This window comes from Botryllus schlosseri, chromosome 3 (genome assembly GCF_051294905.1).
Source record: "Botryllus schlosseri isolate E-star chromosome 3, Bs_hap1, whole genome shotgun sequence".
Lineage (NCBI taxonomy): Eukaryota > Metazoa > Chordata > Ascidiacea > Stolidobranchia > Styelidae > Botryllus > Botryllus schlosseri.
In genome coordinates, this window is record NC_137238.1 from 13849076 (window position 1) to 13871694 (window position 22619).

General features: G+C 39.7%; 2 protein-coding genes across 7 annotated transcripts in view; one reads left to right on the forward strand and one right to left on the reverse strand.

The window, feature by feature from the left end:
- LOC145434898 (inhibitor of Bruton tyrosine kinase-like) overlaps nt 1–9839 on the reverse strand; it is a 351018-nt gene extending 341179 nt beyond the window's left edge. For all 3 annotated transcript variants that reach the window (XM_080312128.1, XM_080312129.1, XM_080312127.1), the window contains exons 1-6: nt 9615–9839; nt 9329–9470; nt 3962–4182; nt 3391–3504; nt 2011–2160; nt 389–592 (exon numbers count right to left, since the gene is read on the reverse strand). In XM_080312128.1, the coding sequence (XP_080168254.1) occupies nt 389–592; nt 2011–2160; nt 3391–3504; nt 3962–4182; nt 9329–9452 (813 nt within the window). In that variant the 5' untranslated portion in view covers nt 9453–9470; nt 9615–9839. The remainder of the gene's footprint in view (nt 1–388; nt 593–2010; nt 2161–3390; nt 3505–3961; nt 4183–9328; nt 9471–9614) is intronic.
- A 5778-nt stretch (nt 9840–15617) lies between these two features.
- Nucleotides 15618–21158, forward strand: LOC145435820 (uncharacterized). Of its 4 annotated transcripts, XM_080313085.1 has the most exons (9): nt 15618–16826; nt 16898–16993; nt 17674–17953; nt 18214–18322; nt 18826–19025; nt 19096–19302; nt 19360–19489; nt 19563–19633; nt 20654–21158. In XM_080313085.1, the coding sequence occupies exons 7-9, from the start codon at nt 19372–19374 to the stop codon at nt 20912–20914; spliced, it is 450 nt and encodes a 149-aa protein (XP_080169211.1). In that variant the 5' UTR covers nt 15618–16826; nt 16898–16993; nt 17674–17953; nt 18214–18322; nt 18826–19025; nt 19096–19302; nt 19360–19371; the 3' UTR covers nt 20915–21158. The 4 variants fall into 4 exon arrangements, with proteins under 4 accessions (XP_080169211.1, XP_080169212.1, XP_080169213.1 ...); XM_080313086.1 differs by having other exon boundaries at nt 15618–16993; XM_080313087.1 differs by having other exon boundaries at nt 17674–18322.
- Nucleotides 21159–22619: the final 1461 nt, after the last annotated feature.

Below are 22619 nucleotides of genomic sequence, written 5' to 3' on the forward strand. Positions count from 1 at the left end.
TACACAAAGGTTTACGCTTTTGAAGAAGGCCTATCCCCACTTCTACAGTTCATGTACCTATTTTGTAGGAAAAACTACTCATTTTCTTACACTTTGAATTTTATACATTTTGCGCTTTGAATTTTTGTAGTTTTATAAAGTGGAGAGCAAGTTGTAATGACTCGACTTGATTTTTTGGTGACTCGACTTGACTCGATTAATACACCAATACATCACCGTCACCAGTCAAAATAAAAGTTGGACAAAACAATAAATGTCTGTCCGTCTGTCTTGAGTACTTTTCACACCTTTATTTACTATTTCAGCTTGGGGTAGATTTGAACAACGCTGTCTACTTCTCACCACTTCTGCTATTATAGGCCTACCGGAAAAATCCGAGATGTCATACCTGCCCAGTATCAGTTACAAACAGAGTATGGTTGACAGCTGCAGACACAGATGTTATCTTCACCGTTTGGCCCAACGACACTACTGTCGGCTCGAGGCAGACGGCTTGTTGACCGTTTCCCAGTCGGCCACCCTCACCGTGCCCGCAAGTATACACTGTCCCGTCCACGGCAAGGAAGACTGTATGGAACTTTGCCATTTCCACCTAGGGCGATTAGTAGACGTGGATTAGTTTTAAAAATTGTCAGAATGATCGAAGATAGAAGCACTGAATTTTGGAATTCTAGCAAATTCAACAAACACAAAACAAACACAATATGATGCAGGACAGATAGCACTATTATTGAAGCTTGATGCCCTTAATTCATCATAGTTAATACAAAATGAAAAACAGGAAGCTAATGAAGTACACTAGTTAACTTGAGCAGTGCTTTAGCAGTCCTCACTTCTACAGTTGTTCCAAGTAAATGGGTCTTGCATTGAAATTAGAATTTCTAGTTGAAATTAAGTTTTGATTTCACATCGTTATACTTTGGCGATACCAATATCTGCTTGAAATTGTAGTATCAATCGAGTTGTGCTTACAGGGGAAGGGGTCGCCATCCAACTTGACTTGAGACTAGGTTATATATCAATTTCTAAATTTAAAAGAGTATGGTGCTGTTAGGAGAACAGATTAGGTTGCAAAACATGACCTCACAGCTCACCATCCTTACTTTACATATTCAGAAATCGATCTCTTTCATTTCGAAAACCTAGTTGACAGGGACTTGTATTGCGCTGAGTGGCACTGGACAATCGTGAGGGCAATTGAGATTATTTGGTACGACAAATGGTATGCCTGCCACAAGCCCGAAAGTAGCCTACTTTATTAGAATTGTACAGAGTACAGACTTCACATGATAAATAAATAATGTTCAAGTTCAGTAAATTCCAGAGGTGGTTAGCAGGGTTGCAATGACTTGAGTCATTTTTTCAAATGCGTAAAAGGACTCGTGGCTTGGACGGCCATGACAGACATTTCATTGTAACTTTCAGGGTTGTAACAAAGTCACAAGTCAATCTCACTTTTGTAGTTTTGACTCGGGTCAAGTCGAGTCATTTTCAATTCACCATCGAGTCAAGTCCGAGTCCAAGTCAGCGAGCAGAAGGTAGAGTCCGAGTCATGGTATTGTGACTCGAGTACGAGTCCAAGTCATTGTGTGGACTGCTCAGTTTCCAGATACAGCCTTGATAAACCCACTTTTTATGACTTAGTTTGGTGATATCGACTGGTTCGTATTTATAATGTTCTAAATTTCCTCACTTTTATCAGTCTCTGGACGCATTTTCAAGTACTGGTACCAGTACCAATAGACAAAATCCCGATAGTGTGGCTACTTGACTATTCTTCGAAATTACCATGGCCGAATGAGTCTTGAGTCATATGACTTGGTTCGAGTCACGCGCAATGACTCGAGTCCAAGTTGAGTCAATACATAGATTGACTCGATTCGAGTCATTTCCTTATTTTGAGAAAACGACTCGAGTCATCAAAAAAACGTGACTCGAGTCATGGCAACCCCGGCAGCATCATAAATATCGCACAAATATATCGAACAACGCAACAGCCGACGAGCCGACCTGTTTGATGTTAATTTTCTTCCTTGTGAAATACTCGACAGCTTCTGGTAGTTTGCCACCCCTTGGGTTACCGTGGCCGAGAATGAAATTATCGTTAACTCCCCACGTGTACACTTCCGACGGATCGGCTACGCTCAGCACGCACGGCATCTGCAACGTTTGACAATGCCGCATGGATAGGATTAGGCACAATGATTCCAGTAGAGTAGTGAGGGATATGATTGTTTCGTGTACTGAAATTATAGTACGCTCCTTGCTACTGAGAGTTGATTTATCTACGAGAAGTATAGTTTCGATGCTATTTTCACTGTGGAAGGCTATAAACCTCGATTAGTCATAACACAGGAAACAATGGAATACCAAATCTGTAAAGTGTGGCTATGCTTCACTGGCAATCCTACTGAATTGTCAGAAAGTGTGATGAAATAGGTACCGGTACAGTAAAAAAAAACATCAAATAATCTTTAATGTGATGTGGAACAAGCATTATATTCTTTAGGTCACGTAGAAGTAGCCTACATATTAGAACTTTCCACATCATTTATACCGTTATAACTAGGCCAATTTATTTTTGACATGTCAAAAAAGGTGAAAACTTGGTTAAAATTGTAGCGGGTCTAAAAATGTCAAAATTTTTTACAGAGTTAAAACTTCTTCGCAGCCTGCATTTCCTTTTGTATCATAGGCTAGATTTTTCACTGTAAGTGAACTTATCATTTGACATTATACAGCTTGTAGCCTACTTTATAGGCCTACCGCTGTAGATGTTTCATTGTCTGCTCATTGTGAATCGTAAACATTCGAATGAAACAAATAGGTTGGCATGGTGTTAGGCTCAACGTAACGCAATATCACAACTGAAGCAAGACTGCGGGGCATTGCATGGTTCTTATATCAAGAAGCGCATGATGATAAATTGTGATGTGGACACCAGTGTCCGAATGAAGCAACACCGTGTGCCACCAGGTAAATGTACGCAAAACTTCAGTATTGTCAGCCAACAGCTGCTGCTGTTGAACATTCTTTCTCCGTTCTTGACAAGCTACTTAGCATTTCTACCCGAGAATGCAGTCGATAGTATCATTCGTTATACCATACAACATATTTTATTTGATGCGCAATGTGACTACCGGGTACTAGGATTCTTAATATGTCCAGATTACGTTATATAAAGTTTTTTCAGGTAAAATTTTGCCAGTTTTGAACTCAAAAATGTTTTTTCAGGCTAAACTAGTTGATATTTTCTTCTAAAAGTAGCGAGTAAAATTTCAAAGATAAGTTATTTTTGAACAATCTAATGCACACGAGACAATACACAAGTAATAAAACAGATGCATCTCCTAACTAAAAGCCTAACTCTAAATATAAACATCACCGCACCTCATAAGTTTGCCTGGAAAATTCCAAAGATTTGACCCACGGTGTGCAATCCATCATGGAGATATCCATAGCTGTAAGTCCGTCCTTATCTCTGATCCACATGTTGGCTCCATACTGAGAATACAATAATGCGAAGTCAATAACCCATTTACATCATTGTAACTGACGCTACAGAGCTTGATTAAAGGAAAGTTGTAATTGAAAAGGAACTCTGCTTCTTGCATTGATATCTTATGTCAATTTCACATATTTCAAGATTGCCCTAAACATGGTAGCCTATATATAATTGCTACCTATCCATGGACAGTGGACACCGGACAGCACAACAGTGGATTTGACTGTCAGATCAAAAGTACGCTATTCGCTATGTGCCAATTCTAATATTCCCTCCATATTTGTAGTAGAAGTAGCCTACTAGACAATAATAGATGAAATTAATAACCTAATTGATTCGCACGAAATAAGTTTGCTCATGAATATAATTCAAATGGTGAAGAATGGCATACTCTCAGTGCATCTGAAGTAATTCTCATCGAAACATGTAGTTAATTATCATTGAACACTTACTCACCTCTATAAGGAGAATGGCGCACGCCAGCCTCCCGTAGTACACAGCTCTGTGCAGAGCAGTCCATCCGGATTCTTCATCTTGCACATTCAATTCGCATTGAAAGGTTGAGATAAGCCAATCCAGTATTTCAATTTTACCGCAAGAAGAAGCCATGTGTAATGGATATCTGCCATAGCTATCGTGTCTTAAGCACGAACTGGGGCACCGACTCCATACATATTCTGGAAAATTGGTCAAACACTTGAAACTGGGTAATTCCAGCCCAAATCAACTGAGGCAGATAACCACGTGTTTCAAAATAGACATCAAATGCAATTCCTAAGCAACATAGATCAATTTCAAACTGAACAAAAGTTATTTCGCAGAAATACATTCAGCGGTTTTGGATTTATGGGGATTTGAAAAAGTGCACTTTTCGTGCTCAGTCAACCGTTAAGAGGTATCATTTTTTAGATCAGGAACTTTAGAATTTTACTGTAAATTAGTCTTTCTCTGTGGCTTTAAATGGAGTACATTTTCAGAAAGTACATAGCCTAACACTAATTTTGAATATTTTTATTATGATAATAACCTAGCCGTTTGGGGTTGAAATGGGGGCTAAAGGTAATGCTGGAGTAAAATCAGTCATGCGTGATGACATTTTTCAGGTTGAATTGTGAAAAAAGTTATGCTTCAAATTTATTGAGTAAGGTATCATATGAAAGCTAAGAACGAGCACTGTCCAATAAAAGCAATGCCAATAGTGATTTCAAGGATCTGAGCTGCGTTATAACAAGAAAACTATATTCATATATCTCCCATGTGTCTAAAGGTATTTTGGGTTATATATTTTTTTATTACACCTTGATATATTATAGATTATTACTTCATTAAGCATATGTAATAGCTTGGGCCAGGGCTTACTTTATATTCCAGCTTTTTATATTTCATATTTTGGTGAGTGGTGCATAGATTATTAATGTTCAAATAGTCGGGCGGTATAGCAGCTGTGCATGGTTGAAAAATATAATTTTGATAACTGCACTATGCACATATGATCTGGTTCCATAGGAATTATTCTTTTTAAGTGGCAAAGATTCATCTTGAAAGCTCAATGTCACATGTATGCGTCACCCATCCAAGTGCATAACTGAAATTGTTTGCAAAATTGAGATTTGTGACTGGCATTGGTAGGGGCATGCGGTCAAAAGAGACAGTGCCTCATCAGTCATTCAAGCAAAACAAAACTTGAAACACGAAGTACATGTTCATGTTCATAGTCACCCACAAAGTTTATGAATTATAATTGATAATTATCAATTGTAGAGACATTTTCCAAGTCCAGAACGTCTAATTTCCATTTTTCGTATTCAAACACAGTAGTAAAATTTGCGGGTTGATCACAAGTATATCGTCTTGCAAGAATTCACATTCTCCACCCTCATCATGAACCAGATAGATACATCAATCACAAATCAGGCTGTGCCATCTCTGCATCGCATCAATGTAATATAGCCTATCATGTATGCTGACAAGTTTATAATATATCCTGACTTGAACACTCAGTGTGATTACCATATTTGTTGGACCATTTAAGTTTGATTGTTTTCTATCAGTAAGGATTAAAATGACCAAATTAACTACTTACAGATGATTTTTAAACTAATGGAGACAAATAGTCGAGAATTGCGGTTTTAAAGATAATGTACAAGAATGACGAACTGTTCAAAGAGAATGGCCAATATCGTATCACCACCCTGCCCAAACCATATTTTATCCAAAATGACGTATCATTACAAAATTTGGTGTCAAATCCAAATACAATGACCTAGAAGATTGATTGTATTGATATTAGTTTGCCAAATGAGACGCTACCTCGTGAGCTAGAATATAAATATATTTCACCAAATTGTGACAAGATGCAGATGGAATTTGGGAGCACATGACTAACCAATCTCACCCTACGTTCAGTTCGTTTTGTGACATTACAGCAACAAGTGACGTGCGAAGAAAAGTAACATAAAAGCGCAACAAAGTAGGCCTAATATAATTCTTTTTCTGATATTAACCAGTAGCTGGTAATTTAATCTAAGGATAGACGAGATGCTCAAAGAAAGAACGGTTGGATACGAATTATGACACGAATTACAAAGCAATATTTGCAACTGATTGTGCTTTGAAAAGCAATCCTATGATATTTTCAATGATTCAAAATTTTGCATTCCGAAAATGCACCACACTCAACTTCATGAATTAAAATCTTGTGTTACGAAACAACAATACCCCAAAAGGCACACTCAGGGGTTCTGTCTATGACTGTCTATGTATTGGTTACTCGGACATGTTAGAGTGAAATGTTATGTATAATATAGAACTAGGCACTTCCATATATCTTTGACTGAATAATAGCTTGATTAAATGTTTGATATCACTTGCACCATGGAAGGAAATGGACAGTGCTAGCTAATTAATATACTTAATCACGTAACCAAAAACCAAGCAGCTGTATAAATTATACCCCCCAAAATACCTTCAGACACGGGGGAAATATCATGACCTTAGTTTTCTTGCTATAACACTGCTTAGATCCTTGAAATCACTATTGGGATTCCTATTACTGCATTGTATTTGTTCTTAGCTTTCATTTGATACCTTACTCAATAAATTTGAAGTATACCTTTTTTCACAATTCGGCCCAGAAAATTCCGTCATGCATGACTGATTTCTTTGGGGGCCCAACCGTCTCTGCTCATTTGACCTATAAACTTTCGAAATATCCAGCATATTATTGTTCACATTCAAAGTTCACGTAGCAGCGGTCTCAAAAACGTTGATTCACCCACGAAAACTCAAGTCCATCATGTATAAAGATCCATGCAAAATAAGTTGTTCAGAAATGCCATTTCGACATGGTTCAATGAACGCAAAAAGTGGTATTTTTCTCACTGCGATAAAATCTCAACGACTTATCCGATTTCGATAAAATCAATTTTTTTCTGATCAGGAGATCACTGTCTCCCTTTGTGTGCGATTTGAATAAAATCCATGACCATAGGGTTATCTTTTGGAAAAAATTTGGTTGATTTGGCAGGGAATGACCCAACTGTGAATGTTCTTAAGTGCTGATACTAATAGGCCCTATAGGCCCACTACTGATAGAAATGACTAATGGATGTAAGCAGGGATTTGGAGTCGATTTTAAAATATGTATTACAAAAGATGCTATTACTACTAGGTCTATTGGCTGAATTCACAGAATTTAACAGCAGCATAGTAGCCTGCATAGTACAGTAGCTGTCCTTGAACCCCAGTATTTGATGTCTTGGGGTTGGAGTTCGAGACGGAGCTTTAGTAGGCTATTAATGAGTTCTGTACCACGAGTTAGTTAATGATAAAAGAGAGCGCCAGAGCTCAATTTTAAAAGTTACAGCCCCTCTGAAGTGTTGTTTTAACAGTTATTTGTTCAGTAGGCTAATCCTCATGCATGAAACTTTTACACAAGAACATATTAAGCTATTATACGAAATATTCATAGCCTATCCACACAATATAGGCTACGCAGATGACACTGTGACTGTGTTATAACTGAATATTCAGTTCCATGACATGGGCCTGTTTGTAGTTGGTACTGCTGCCCAAATATTTATATCATCAATACATCGATACACTACTACTTGTTATTTCTAATATCTTGTCAAGCAATAAGTTTTTCGTTTCCCAATCCTTTAAAGTCTGTAGGCAATGCAGCAACACAAGACCGCTGTAGGTTACCGTAAAATTTTAACTTATAACAATCAATTGGTTTTGTAATAGCCTTGATAAAGTCGTATTGACAGGTAGGCCTTCTCGACAAGTGGAAACAACCAGAGAGTGCTTAGTACTGTACAAAGTAGGATGGTGTTACGCAAACTCAGGGTTTTAAAGACTTGAGTCAGGGTTTTTTGGCGCGTATTCGAGTCATTGTGCATGACTCGAGACTAGGACGGCCAAGACAGACATTTCATTGTGACTTAGAAGAATAGTGAAGCAGGGTTGTAACCAAGTCGCACGGCTCCGAGTCACAAGTCAATCTCAGTTTTATAGTTTTGACTCGAGTCAAGTCGAGTCATTTTCAATTCACCACCGAGTCAAGTCCGAGTCCAAGTCACCGAGCAGAGGTGCGAGTCCGAGTCATGGTATTATGACTCGAGTCGAGTCCAAGTCATTATGTTGACTTCCCAGTTTACAGTTAAAGTCTTGTTAAATCCACTTTTTATAACTCTGTTTGGTGATATCGAATGGTTCGCATTTTTAATATACTAATTTTCGTCATTTTTAGCAGTTTCTGGACGTGTTTTCAAGTATATATATATATATATATATAAATCGGCTTTCAATTAAATAAAAGGGCAAAAGAAAACAGGAAACAAATGAACATCAAGATAATGAGTTTTGGGCCCTTATTAAGCGCCTCCATCGTGGGCGGTACCAGTACCAGTACCAATAGACGAAATCCCAATAGTGTGATTACTGTACTATTCCTCGAAATTACAATGAATCGTCAGTCTTGGCCGTCTGAGTCTCGAGTCATATGACTTGGTTCGAGTCATGCACAATGACTCAAGTCCAAGTCGAGTCAATATACAAATTGACTCGAGTCGAGTCGAGTCATTTCCGCATTTTGAGAAAATGACTCGAGTCAAGTCGAGTCATCTGAAAAACGTGACTCGAGTCGGACTCAAGTCGAGTCATGACTCGAGTCATTACAACCCTGTAGTGAAGTCACCACATTATTGGTATTACGTAGCTATGAGTCCTGATATTTGGAAAATAGGGCCAACAAACTGTTAGGACAAAAGAGAATCACGTTATTATGAATGTGAGCCATTCTACATCACTCGACCCGAATTGAAAAAAGTGGGTTGAACCGAATTGGACCCAGTGACTCAGACTCGACCCTCTACTCTACTCACTGACTTGGACTCGGACTAGACTCTGTGGCGAAATGAAAATGACTCGACTTGACTCGAGTCGAAACTATAAAAGTGAGATTGACTTGTGACTCGGAACCTTGTGACTTGGTTACAGCCCTGCATATGCTGTGTACCCAATACTTAATACGGTACAGACATTACTAACTATGTAGCCTAATCATTAGGGTCGACTTTGACAATGCCATGCCACACACTCCAGAGCTATTATGTCAAATATGCCATACCATCATGCTTAATCTCATGAAGTTTGTTAATTATGGTAATTTTACTCAACTAAGCAGGCTAGTTTCAGAATTTTTCGCACCAGGAGGCAAATCGTCTCAATGGGAGCGAAGGAAAGTAACGTCCATATGGATCTTGTGTTTGCCATTTACCATATGACACATATCTTTAATATGCAATATAGTGCACTTACCTCTACACTGGAGAATGTTTGCCTTTGTTATCACTGCGTTCAGTTCCTTAACACAATTTACGCTTCTACACTTCGACCCACAGTCTGATTTGGCGAACCAAGCTTCATTGTAATTCACTGGCATCCTGCCGAGCTCTGCAATGTACAAATTTCTCAAATAGGAGGCAGAAAATATGCAAATGTCTTTTTTACGCCGAAAGTGACCAGGTTAACAATAAACTTGACCTCTAAAATCGAAGAAGCGATAACTACCATGAAGCTTGTATACCTGAGCACTGGGTTTGAGGGTTTCCCTTTAGTTTTGCTGGATTATTCCATTCTGTCTTTGCTGCGGTTGATGTTATGATGTGAGATTTTCAATAAAAATGTTAGTCAAAAGCAGCAAGCGGCAATATTCAGAATCCATTCAATTCACACGCTAAAATCCGGCAAAATTGTATCCTTGCAAAACGGAGATCCGCAATCTGTTGGTCTTCGTGTCATGTCTAAATTTGCACGCATTGCATAAACAGCACTCTCTCGCCCACGTATGGCATGGCATGAATTTCTCTGATACGAAGGGGGATCATCATCGTTGGTATATTAGCATCAGGGCTGTGGAGTCGGTAAATTTTACCACCGACTCCGACTCCACACATTTTCAATATACCGACTCCGACTCCGACTCCGACTCCTGATTCTTTAAACGTACCGACTCCGACTCCGACTCCTGGATCTTTAAACGTACCGACTCCGACTCCGACTCCCGACTCCGACTCCAGCATTATTACCAATTTACTTCGAAAATTATATGCCACATTGTCGGTTGAATGACTATCATACAACCATTAAACATATGCAAACATAGGATTAACGGTGACATGCTAAATTGTTTCATTGTGGCACAGCTCGAATTATCCACTATGCAATTAACATGAAAGAAAGATTTGCTAAATATCCTTCCTTTTTCAAGTTTTTATAACATGGACTCTCTAATATCCTGAAATGTATGAATCATTCAAATATGGCAGATATCCAATCCTGTATAAGAAAAATGTAGATAAAAAATCCAAGTGTAGCTCTTGTGTATGAGTCAGAAACTAATAAAGAGATTGAACTTACTAATTTTGTCATTGCACACTATCCTGATTACAAGCACACACACTCTTACTACTAATACACATTGGTCATAAATGGAATTTAATAAAGTAGTCAAAGACCATAGCCTATGTCTAGTCTACATGTACTTAATCAAGTATTCAAGGATTGGGACTTGCAGTCTTTCTTAATCATTTGTTCGACCCAAACAGCTAAGTTACACTACTTATATTTTTAATTTTGTCAAGTGGGAAGCATCGTTTGGTCATATTTACATCATTTTTACAATTTTACAAAACCAGCCGATGCATTTGCTCTCTGTCACAGTATCATGGTATAATTCCAAAAATTGCATCAATTTTGACTGCATCGCGAAAACGCATCTTGCGATTTTCTTCCCCTCTGCAACTGAGTTGTAATTTGCAAGTAATGTCGAATTTTATCTATATCAGGGGTGGGCAACATTTTCGGCGAAAGGGACACCTGAAATTTACGAACCATTGCGCGGACAACTGGAATGTTTGATAACCTTTTTTTAGTCGTCGACAGGAGCGAACCGAATTAGGTAACATTGCAAACAAGACTTATATTAATACGCTCTAAAATTGATAACAATATGTCATGCAACTGTGCAGTGCGCAATCAAGCCCTGGTCGCGCGCGGCGCGAAATTTTTTTTGCAAGATAACGACTATAGGCTATATCAATAAATATGTCGCTAACATACATTGGGGGCCGCATCTGTATACTACTGGGCTCATTTGGCAAGGACAGGATTATTCGACGTTTCGACATAGCAAAATCGACGGTATATCAGTGAACATGCCTCTATCATTTTGTGCAAATGTTTTGTCGACGATCTCGCTGCGAGTGCACAAGCGAAGCCGCATGTTGGACGACACGTTCTCTCCTAATTGCGAATATAGTTAGACTCAATTCTGTGAATAATATGTATTTATAATTTTCAGAAGGGGGCTCAAATTCTGAATGCAAGAAATCTAGTGACAATGAATCATGCGAAGTACCGAGAAAAATTTCAAGTCAAATAAATCTGCTATGAAATATTCTACTTTATCGTCATATACGAAGATCTGGGATAAATGTGTCTGGCCCCTGGATACGTCAATGCGTCAGAACTGTTGTTTTAGTCATCATCAAATTTCGCGGTCATGCTAATCAAATTTTGGTTGGCCTTGCAATTGTACCTGATGTCATAAATAATTTCGAGAATTACCTTCTCCTGTGCCAAATTTGGCCTGCGTGCCACGGGCTGGCCGCACCTGATCTGTATGGTTATTATTAAAAGTGATTGTTGGTGCATAAAAATTATATTGAAAATTCTTTGAAAGCAAATATTTTCATGATAGAGAAGTTGGAGTCGGAGTCGGAGTCGAAGTCAGGGTGAATCTCACAAACTCCGACTCCGACTCCAGTCAGTATTTTCCCACCGACTCCGACTCCGACTCCGACTCCAGCTATTATAGTTTTCACGACTCCGACTCCGACTCCGACTCCATCAAGCGAAAATTACCCCGACTCCGACTCCGACTCCACCGACTCCGACTCCGACTCCACAGCCCTGATTAGCATGAATACATTTTCTAATATTACTCGGCTCTGAAGACTATGTCATATCAAGCCTCCCGTCTACCTTGCATGTCGCATTTCACTGTTACATTCTTGCAGTGTTATGTTGATATGTAATGTATACGAATAAAGATTCTCTCTCTTTCTCTCTCTCTCTCTCCTTTATCAGAAGGAAAATTCGATCACTTCATCGAGGAAAATGCAAGTGCAACAAAACTTTTCGATAACATCTTCGATCCGAAGTGCAACAGAGTTATGGACTGATTTCCCCCGCAGCGAAGTCTGTTTTCTTTCTTGTCATCGTCGTTTGTTCTTCGTCAAGTCTAGTGGTGTGTTTCAATCCACTGAGCTATATAAACATCGATGTAAAATCATAATAAGTGAATAACTAGGGTTGAGTTCGCTGGCAGAACCTGCTGGCACACAATTGAAGGTACGGAATGATCATCATTATCACAGCCAACGCAATGTGGCGAGATGGCGTAGCGGTATGATCCACAGCTGCAACACCAGTGTAGGCCTATAAGTTGCGGGTTTGAGTCCGACTGAGGTCGACTCCAGAATTATCTAGGCTCCTCCTCGCCAAGCGAGCCGCGTAAGTGGTGTCTTGTAAAAAGCCCAGAAGTAACCGTGCTACAAGTCGGTATTTCGACTAAAAAATAAGGAGTATCGACTATCGGTCTGGTGTAAAATGACCAATGTAGTCGAAACACCACGAATATCGAACAAACAAACAGCCAACGCAATATTTCACTACCCCATCGTTGTAGTAAATGTTGACACGCGACCCAGCCCAACCCAATCAATCTGAAACGGTCCGGCACAGAATACAGATAGTGCTATAGTGGCAGCCGGATTCACTGAAGATATATTTACCAAAATTTCCATTGGTGGAGAGAGGAAGGAAGGCTAATTTGATACGACGCAAGACCCGCAAACATGGAAAATTGAGATTCATTACGATCTTGTGATCCGAAAAAACTCTCAAACAATTTGCATACAATGACATCGCCGAATTTCACAAATGTCCACCAATGTCAATTACTGGAATTGTCATACTTGTAATGAATCATGTTGATATGACCAAATAATGTTGAATGTACATTGGATATGACAAAACAACCAACTCCGGAATGCGTATGCAATGGAATTGAAAAGGCGCAAATCCCAGCAATGCCAATGGAGGCTGCAGTCGAGAGAGAGAGAGAGAGAGATATGATATTCTTTCTCGCCTGCACCATCGAGATGCTTTGGCGACGGAGTTGCGATACGGCCCCATGAGGTCATCTAGTCTGCGCCCCCGTTTTTTTTTCTCCTCCATGCTATCCGTGATTGATGAGCGCCTAGCAGGATAGCTGCGGTTACCATTTTTCGAGTCTTTGGTATGACCCGGCCGGGGATCGAACCCACGACCTACCGCTCGAGAAGCCGGACGCATAACCATTACACTATCTCGCTCGGCACGCATGGATTCAGTTTTTCAGTATGGAATGTAAAATTTCTGTAGTAGCAGTTAAGCAGCTTCGTTATCGGTTCATCCAATTCAGTGTCAAAAGGCGACATGAAGCGTTCGATTGTCTATATACCGAACAGATTGTCCATGAATGTATTGCAGTTGCTACGCAAAAAGCAGCAACCCTGCCAGTAACTTGACGAAAAGTTACTGGAAAGACAGAATTGCAGCTTTTGTTGAGGTTATTATTGTACTAAATGCTTTTTTAAATTTTGTTCAACCGATATTACAGTTGATGATGGGTAAGAATAGTGATATCGGTAGTGATAATTTTGATGAGAGGTTGGTGCGAGAGGTGAAATTGAGGCCTTATGTCTGGGATTCATCTTTGGACGATTACAACAACAAACCCAAACTTTCTTCAACTTGGCGAGAAATATCAGCGGCCCTATCTGCGACAGGTATAATTATTATAGTTTTACTATGCTGTAGTATGCTGCATGTGGTGGTTATATGCGAAAATTGATCGACTGAATTGTAGAGGATGCGGTTCGCAACAGATGGAGATTTCTATACGATAAATACCGGGATTACTACGTCAGGTACCGCTGCTCCGACGAACCAAGTGAGAAAGCTGCTAAGAAAAACGATGTAGGCCTACTGTCAGATCGGGAGTACAATGCAATGAGATTCTTGGACCATTTCGAGGAAATACCGCGGTCAGTATCTACTCGCATAGCTCAGACGCGGTATAACGTAAACAATTTCAGATAATAAGGAACTTTTTCCGTGATCATCGCTTTATCAAATATGCCGGACCTGATTTTTGAACAGTATCTCGCCGGCTATCCGACAGTCATCGCGCATGTCCGCATGCAAGTCGAAATACAACAATTTCTACTGAATCAATACTTAGGGCTTAGGCACTTTACTTTACCAGACCACGACCTGACATCGATCTCGCCTTCCGACGCATGCACCCTTTTTTGTTACCTATCCTTTTATATTATCTTCTTTTACTTTTCATTCAGTCAGCATGCCTCCTTTTTTACATGGCCTAGGCCAGGTGGGTGCCTGATTTCGGAGATTACTCCAAGTCGTTTCGACACCTTCCTAACTTTCATTGTATCGCAGTCTTGTGCTGTATTGAAATGATGAAATTTTTAGCAATAAACTGACTCGAATTGAATGTTTTGGAACAGAAAAAAAAGAGTCGAATTTACAAATATTTTTGCTTTGGTTGAAGTTCCTATGCTTTGGCATGCATAGTTCAGCTCGATTAGCCCTTTGCGAGTTGTACACTGTAAAAATAATTCTTGTAAAATATCTTGTAACGAGCTAATAAATGCTTGATACAAGCTCGATGGAGCTTGTAAATGCCAAATGCAAGCATATAACAAGCTGTCATACGTCGGTGCTTGTAATTGTGCTTGTAAATTGTTTATATTTTCTGCAAGAAGAATGAACAAAAATAGCAGTCTGTACTCACTCAAGATTCGTCACAGACACGATAACACACCCCAGACACCATAACACACCACAGACATGCCCAGACACGATGTCCGAGTGTCAACACAGTTCGCACACGCCCCCCGACATGCCCCAGACATGTCCCAGACATGATGTGCGATCGAAAACGCAGTTCGAACTTACTCCAGACATGCCTCAGACATGATGTCTTACTGTCAACGCATTTCGAACACACCCCAGACATGTCCCAGACATGATGTTCGAGTGTCAACAACAGTTCGAACACACCCCTGACATGATGTTCGATTGACAACGCAGTCCGAACCTATCTCCAGACATGCCTCAGACATGATGTCCGAGTGTCAATACAGGCCCAACACACCCCAGACATGCCCTAGACATGACCCAGACAAGATGCTCAAATGTAAAAACGCAGTCCAAACACACCCCAAACATGATGTTCGATAGACAACGCAGTCCGAACCTGTTTCAAACATGCATCAGTCATGATGTCCGAGTGTCAACGAAGCTCGAACACCGCCCCCCCACCCCGTCGACATGCGCGGACATGTCCCAGACATGATGTTCGAGTGTCCACCGCGCTACAAATACCCCCTGACATGATGTGTGATTAACAACGTGGTCCGAACCTATCTCCAGACAAGCCTCAGACATGATATCCGAGTGTCAATATACAGGCCGAACACACCCCAGACATGCCCTAAATGTGTCCCAGACATGATGCTCGAGTGTCATAACGCAGTCCGAACACATCCCTACCATGATATTCGATAGACAACGCAGTCCGATCTTACCCCAGTCACGCCTCAGACATGATGTCCGAGTGTTAACGCAGTTCGAACACACCCCTGACAAGCCCCTAAGACATGTGAGTTGAAACGTTGTTCAAAAACACCCAGACATCATATCCGGCAATAGGAAAATGGACAAGACACAAAATACGATGCGATTCCAATGTTACTATTTTTCATTATCATCCTTTTGGTCATTATATTTCAATATAAACTCCCAATTCACCCTGTTTGCACAAAATAAATTCGCCGGTTTTGGTTGAGCGGTTTATCAAAAAGGCGCGAGATCAATACGAGGAAGGATTTGGATTTCGATTTCAAATAATCGCAATTAATAATTTTTATCTGATTCAAGAACAATGGATATCGAATTTAGATTAATTTTACGATCAATATATGTAGAAATGAACTTGAAATGTCACATAACTTTACACTTCAACGTGTTATTCGGATCAGATGCCTACCTTTTATTGATTTGGACTTGGATTTCAATCTCGAATTCGTAACAGGATTTGGATTTTACAATATTATATCCGCCCATCTCGGCGCGAACGCGAATGGCGGATCCAGCCATTGAGAAAACTGCTGATGAACTAACACTTTGTAGAATTGAGTATATATTGTTTGTCAATGCCGAGTGCTTCTTTTGTACTAAATTGATAAATTCTATTCAGTTTATCAAACACTTTCATAGTTACTCTGTTAAAGAAGATGGCGTTCGTGTTTTTCGTCCTACAGACTTGATGTATCATGAACAGCAGCAGATGTGTGTAATCAATGACATTAACCTGATGAGGTTACGTCGCGGCGTATATAACTGATCAATATTTGTGATTTGATGTATTTCAGGTTATTGAAATAGTCTTGATTGCTATGGCTAACGCTGAAGCACAGTTAAAGTTGAAGGTGACCTATGGTGACCGTTCAAAAGTGTTTAGAGTATTAGAAGTGAAAACTGCTGTATTACATAAATTTCCTGAAGTTCCCGCTGACAATGCCAACATTGAGTACCATGACAAAGATTTTGGCTGCGCTGAATTTGATTCTGAAGTGGAACTACGCAGTGGCGATATTTTGAAATTGAGTGAAAAAAAAATCAGGTAATTTAGTCTCATGGTTATACAATTACTATAATATACATGCTTCGTTACTTGATATTTTTGCCTTGCAGAGCCTTCGAAAGTGACAGATTTGCTTGGTGCTGGTGTTCGTAATTCAAATTGCACCAGTAATGTGGATGTATCATTGACTGAAGAGCAGACAAATAGTAAGTTTTATGTCACCTACTGCAGGACCGGCCAACGGCCAACCCGTGGCCCGTGGGCCACATGTAGCCCGCAAGAAGGTTTTGAGTGGCCCGCGAGGTTATTTTCGAAATTAATATTATCAAAAATGGATTGCCCAGATTGTAAACTTGCAAGGCCTACCTAAAATTTTATTAGTCTGGTTGCAACACCTGGGATGTGAAGACTAGAATGTAAGTGACATTCACAATTACAAATTCAAATTACAAACCACGCCATAGTATAATCAAGAATATGAACACTGACAGCTATGGCGTTGTTTTGAATTTGTAATTGGGAATGTCACTTACACATTGTGTAAGAATGTATTTGGGAACACTGATATACACCGTCACGACTACATTTTAACGCCGGAACTAGAAAGCTATACTATAAGAAAGCTATAATCAAGAATATAAACACTGACAGCTAAGTATAGCTTTCTAGTTCCGGCGTTTAAATGTAGTCGTGTTGCGCAACGTTATCTTACAGCCGAATACTTTGAGAATGGAGAAGTCAATCAATATTTAGATTTTTCATTTGAATTTATTAATATCAATTATTTTAACATTTATCCCCCACCCCCCACCCAGTCGCCTTGTTTGTAGCTTGCGCTTCCTTTGGGAACCAGAATTTTGTCTCATAAGTGATATTTTGATTGCAGGAGATATGTGCAGTGGTCTGCGAAATTAAGAACAAGGCGTTGATGCTTCATCATTCATGAATGATCTGGAGCCCTCTACACCTATAACTGATACGCCATTGATGGATGCTGAAGAATGTACTAAAATTCCTCAAAGATGGTCTGACGGCAAGTATAAGGTGTGCCTTCCTGCTTATCTGCACAACGAGGTGGAAAAACTGGAGTCAAAAAGCGACTTGAGGCCAAGATTAAGAAAAGCAATTGTGGACCATCTGTTCCAAGATCTAACGAAACACTTTGGGTATGTATTGGCTGTTGAAGTGATCTATATTCTAGTGCAGCGTTTTTCAACGTGTGGGATGGGTCACAAAGGGTATAATTTTGGGCCATGCACAGCATCAGGTCGGTTCTATTACGTCCTTATTCACAGACTAACGCTTTGTGACAACCATAGTCCTCTGTACTCAGGATATACTGAATGAAAATACTGGAGATGACCCGATACCAATTTTGGTGCATTCAGCTTCTTGACTATGTAACTTTCGTCCACTTTTCATTCAGACTTGACGTGCCACCGTATACAAGAACACTGGTATGTACAGCTCTAGTGCAAGAATATACAGTTCTGAGATCAAGCTTGGCAGATGAAGATCATTATCTTCCTGCATGGGTGAGTTTTGAAGCTTGAAGTATGGTAGTGCTACACCAGGGATGGGCAAACTACGCCGTTCTGTGCGGCCCGCGAGAGTCTAAAGAAACTTTTTTTAAATATTGATAAAATGCGTACAAAAAAATCAAATTAATGCAGGGACTTGATTAAATTTTTCTTAGTATATTTCACCACGATAATTCTAAGACAGTGGTTCTCAAACTGGTGGGCATCTGAATGGGGGCGCGAAGCTGAGCTCGACTGAAAAAAATTTCCCCGCTTCGCGCGATTTGCATCCCATTCATAGTTATTGCTCTGTATTTAGTCTCGATTACATATTTTAAAATCTCTCATCCACAGTCGTAACCTTCCATGCCATCAAACTACCCGTTAGGTTTTTTAGCATCATGGGTGCGTTTTGTGATATGACGGCCCGCGAATGAATTCAGATGTTGAATGCGGCCCGCGAGCTCAAAAGTTCGCCCACCCCTGTGCTACACTATCTAAAATCCGTAACATTTTAGCACGCTTGGAAAAAGAAACTCGATCACAAAATTTTTAAGGAACGTCGGAAAGTAAAAAAAATGCAGACGATCCGGTTCTCATCGCAAATAGAATAAATTATGGAAGACCTGGTCCACGGAGACGGCTCCATACTGAAGAATCCGACACGAGCAGCCCTCGATGCAAGAAACCCCGAAGTTCTGGTCTTCCTGCTAACGAAGTAGGAAATTACTATTTTCGTGGCTTGTCAGTCGGGAACCGCTGATTCATATATTAATTGAAAATTTCAGGTCCGAGAATCCTCGAACAATGAGGAAAGCTTCGCCGAACATAAGTCAATCATATTGTCAAAATCAAGTTCATCTAACCCAGCCAAGGCAAAGCTTATGAAAGCAATGAAAGCCACTTTCAAAAGGCGTCGGTTAGATATAGAAGACGGGAACATGCCAACTGCTGACATTCTTGTGGAGTATCCCCTTATCAGAAATTCATATTAGGTAAGAAGCAATATCATTGGTTTGATTTCTATTTAACGGTAACTGATAATGTTTCAGCTATCGGAAGAAATGAAGCTGATTAACAATGGTCTAGATATTCTGGACAAGATCAAAGAAAATAAATTCTCCAAGCATGCAAGAAGAATCAAGTGGGATCGCTTGTCAGCCAACATTGTAGATGTGATAGGTACAATGCTTTGAATATACAAATTATTGGACAACTCAAAATATGAATTTGTTTTTTTTTTCATATTCTGCAGAACTCAATTGGATGCTCGGTATACCTTCAATGTTCAACGAATCCTATGACAAATTCTTGGTTCTAAACAAGGTTTGTACCAAGTACATGTCGACATTGCATTGCTATAAAATATACTTTACTGCGCTGATAATAGGCTCACAGCTAGATATGTCAGTATAAGTCGGTGTCGGCTAACCTGTGGCTTGCGAGATGGTTGTGTATGGCCCTCGAGGTAATTCTCGAAACATCGGGTAAAATAGCAAGGTCTGCCAAAATTTGATTGGTCTGACCGCGAAATTTGATGATGACTAAAAAATCAGTTCCGACGCATTGGCGTATTTAGGGGCCAGCCACATTTATCGCAGATTTTCGTATATGACCATTAAGTAGAATATCTCGCAGCAGATTTATTCGACTTGATATTTTTCTTGGCACTTCGCATGATTTATTGTCACTCGATTTTTTGCATTTAGTATTGGAGCCCTCCTGAAAATTATAAATACGCGTCACTTACAGAATTGAGTCCAACTATATATTCGCAATTAGGAGATAACGTTGTGTCGTCCAACATGCGACTTCGCTTGTGTGCTCGCAGCGAGATCGTCGACGATGAAACTTTGCACAATAGGACGGAGGGATGTTCACCGAAACCTTCGATATTGCTATATCTAAACGCCGAATAATCATGTCCTTGCAAAATTAACCCAGTGGTATACAAAGGCAACCCTCAATATTTGCAAGTAACATATTTATTTATCGAATTCATTCATTGTTTTTGAAAAAATTTCCCACCTAGCGCGATCACGACATGAATGCCCACAGAGTTCTCATGACATAATGTAAAACGTAAGTCTTATTTTTAATGTTACCTAATTCGGTTGGCTCCTATCGGACGACTTAAGAAAGGTCATTAACATTCAAGTGGCCCACTCAATGGTTCCTAAATCTCTTGTGTCCCTTTGGATGAAAAGGTACCCCTGGTATAAGTGCTGTCATAGTCATAATTTTGACCTAATACATCAGCCATTATTACTCTGATAGTATTATTGGCTATATAAGTTCATACTCTCTTTGCCTTTCAGTATACAGTTGTGTGCCCTCTTTTTTCAGGATAATCCAGAATCACCGCACCCAGTTATACATCTTGACACTCGACAAACCAATTGGATGGTGCACTTCGACGGGCTAGTGATAAATGACGTAGTAGATGTCACACATGCTTTAGCTCTCATTCTGTCAATACATTGGGTATTCAATATCCAGTTCGCGCGTGGTGTGGATAAGACTCTACATTTCTTGTCCATCTGCATTGCAAAAATCAAAGGGCTGCATATGCCGTCTGCGGTCGCTTCAATGTGTGAAACAAATTGATTTGCAGTTTTTAAATTAATTTGATCATTGATATACAATGGTAAGTGTAAATAGTTTTGCTTTTTTGGGAGTGCTGAAGTAGATTTGGCCTCAAGTGATTATATTTTCAGCATACTTCATTACTTGACAATTCTGACGTTGTAATGTAGAAAATAGGTTTGTACTGGACCTAATGATACTTTAGGAACTACATCAGTGCTTGTCAAGCCATTCAAGCTGCACTCCTGTGGAGTATGCTTGGTCTGCTGCACAATTTCTTTTTATACATGCTGCTGTTGATTTTCATATACTGTGCTTGAGCCTGCTCTATATTTCCTGCTGATCTGCTGCTGTTAATCGGCTTTAAATAAATGAGCCTTTTCGCTATATAGTTTTGTGAACAATCATGGCCGCCGAATGCATTGGGTCTTTCTGCCAGTTCAGGTGCAAGATTTGGGTATAATAAGAGAGAGAAAAAGAGAGTTACAAGATATATCTTGTACTGAGTTTACTAGATTTAGCTTGTCAGCTTGTAACGAATTACAAGAAAAATACTGTAAACTAATAATCGAATATACCATATTTTTTCCTGTAATTTTACAAGAATAATTTTTACAGTGTAGAAACAATAACACATAAAGCGCGGGAATATTTCGATCGGTTGCATAATAACGTAAAATATTGAATATATCTAATAGTTTCAGTCTCACGCCAATCCATAGCACACCCGAATACACGACAGACAGTAGTAATAATAATTGTATTTCCAGCGATTCCGATTGCTCCAGCGAGGAATCCTGCAGCGATGCCGATGACTCTGTTCTTTCCCCGCCATCTCAGCAGCCATCAACTCGTAAGTAGCCTAATACTTTCAATTGCTAATATTGTATCTGTTGTCGGTGGACTTTGAATAGGACTCTACATTGTAGCACGGGAGGAAGTTAGCAGGGGAGATCGGAAGAGAAAAGCTCGCGACACTGGCTCGTCCGATATTCGGGCGGTTTTAAGAGCACGGGGTGTGTGATGTGATGTCGATTTTGCAATCGTGTTTTCGCCATACAATTGAAAATATCTTCGCAGAGCACAGGCGAACTAACCGCTTGATCGGCATCATCGTAGCCAAGGAACTGGACAAGATCACGGACCCGATTCTGCTAGAGCAAGTGAAGATCGAGATTTACCAATTGCTATTGGAAGCTGTACGAACCTATAAGCAATCTCGAGCTCACGATTTAACAAATCCCTGATGGAAAAGTGTCTATATTCTATCTAGACATACAGTTATATTTTGTCTATGTACGCTGAGCTGATATGAATGTATCCTAGGATTACTGGCGCCTGTGTATATCGCGATTTGCCTTCAGCACATGTAGCTTGAAATATGATCGTAGGCACGACATATTTTTATAACCCGCCTATCACGCAAATAATAATTTCTAATCGACGAAAAATGCTTCATGTATAGACCATACATAAGTCTTTATTTGGAATATGTGTCTTTTATTCAGAGGGCAACAGTGTCTTATAAAAATATATACTGTCCTTGTTTTGTTTTATTTTCATCGACATTATTGAATATTTTTCAGTTCACTACTCCACAAATTTTGCAGTCGATCTATTTCGTTAACATGTTACCCATAATGTTCGGTGGTGTTGTCATTTTTCGATCCGGCACGCCCGATGCCCGTAGTTCACGTGCTCAATCCTCGATAAATTGCTAATTTAT

Excerpts from the sequence above, each read along its gene's own strand:
- LOC145435820 (XM_080313086.1), top strand. The coding sequence starts at position 19,372 with ATGAAGCTGATTAACAATGGTCTAGATATTCTGGACAAGATCAAAGAA. Across the intron at positions 19,490-19,562 it reads CAACATTGTAGATGTGATAG|AACTCAATTGGATGCTCGGT; the intron begins GTACAATGCTTT and ends CATATTCTGCAG. Across the intron at positions 19,634-20,653 it reads AATTCTTGGTTCTAAACAAG|GATAATCCAGAATCACCGCA; the intron begins GTTTGTACCAAG and ends CTCTTTTTTCAG.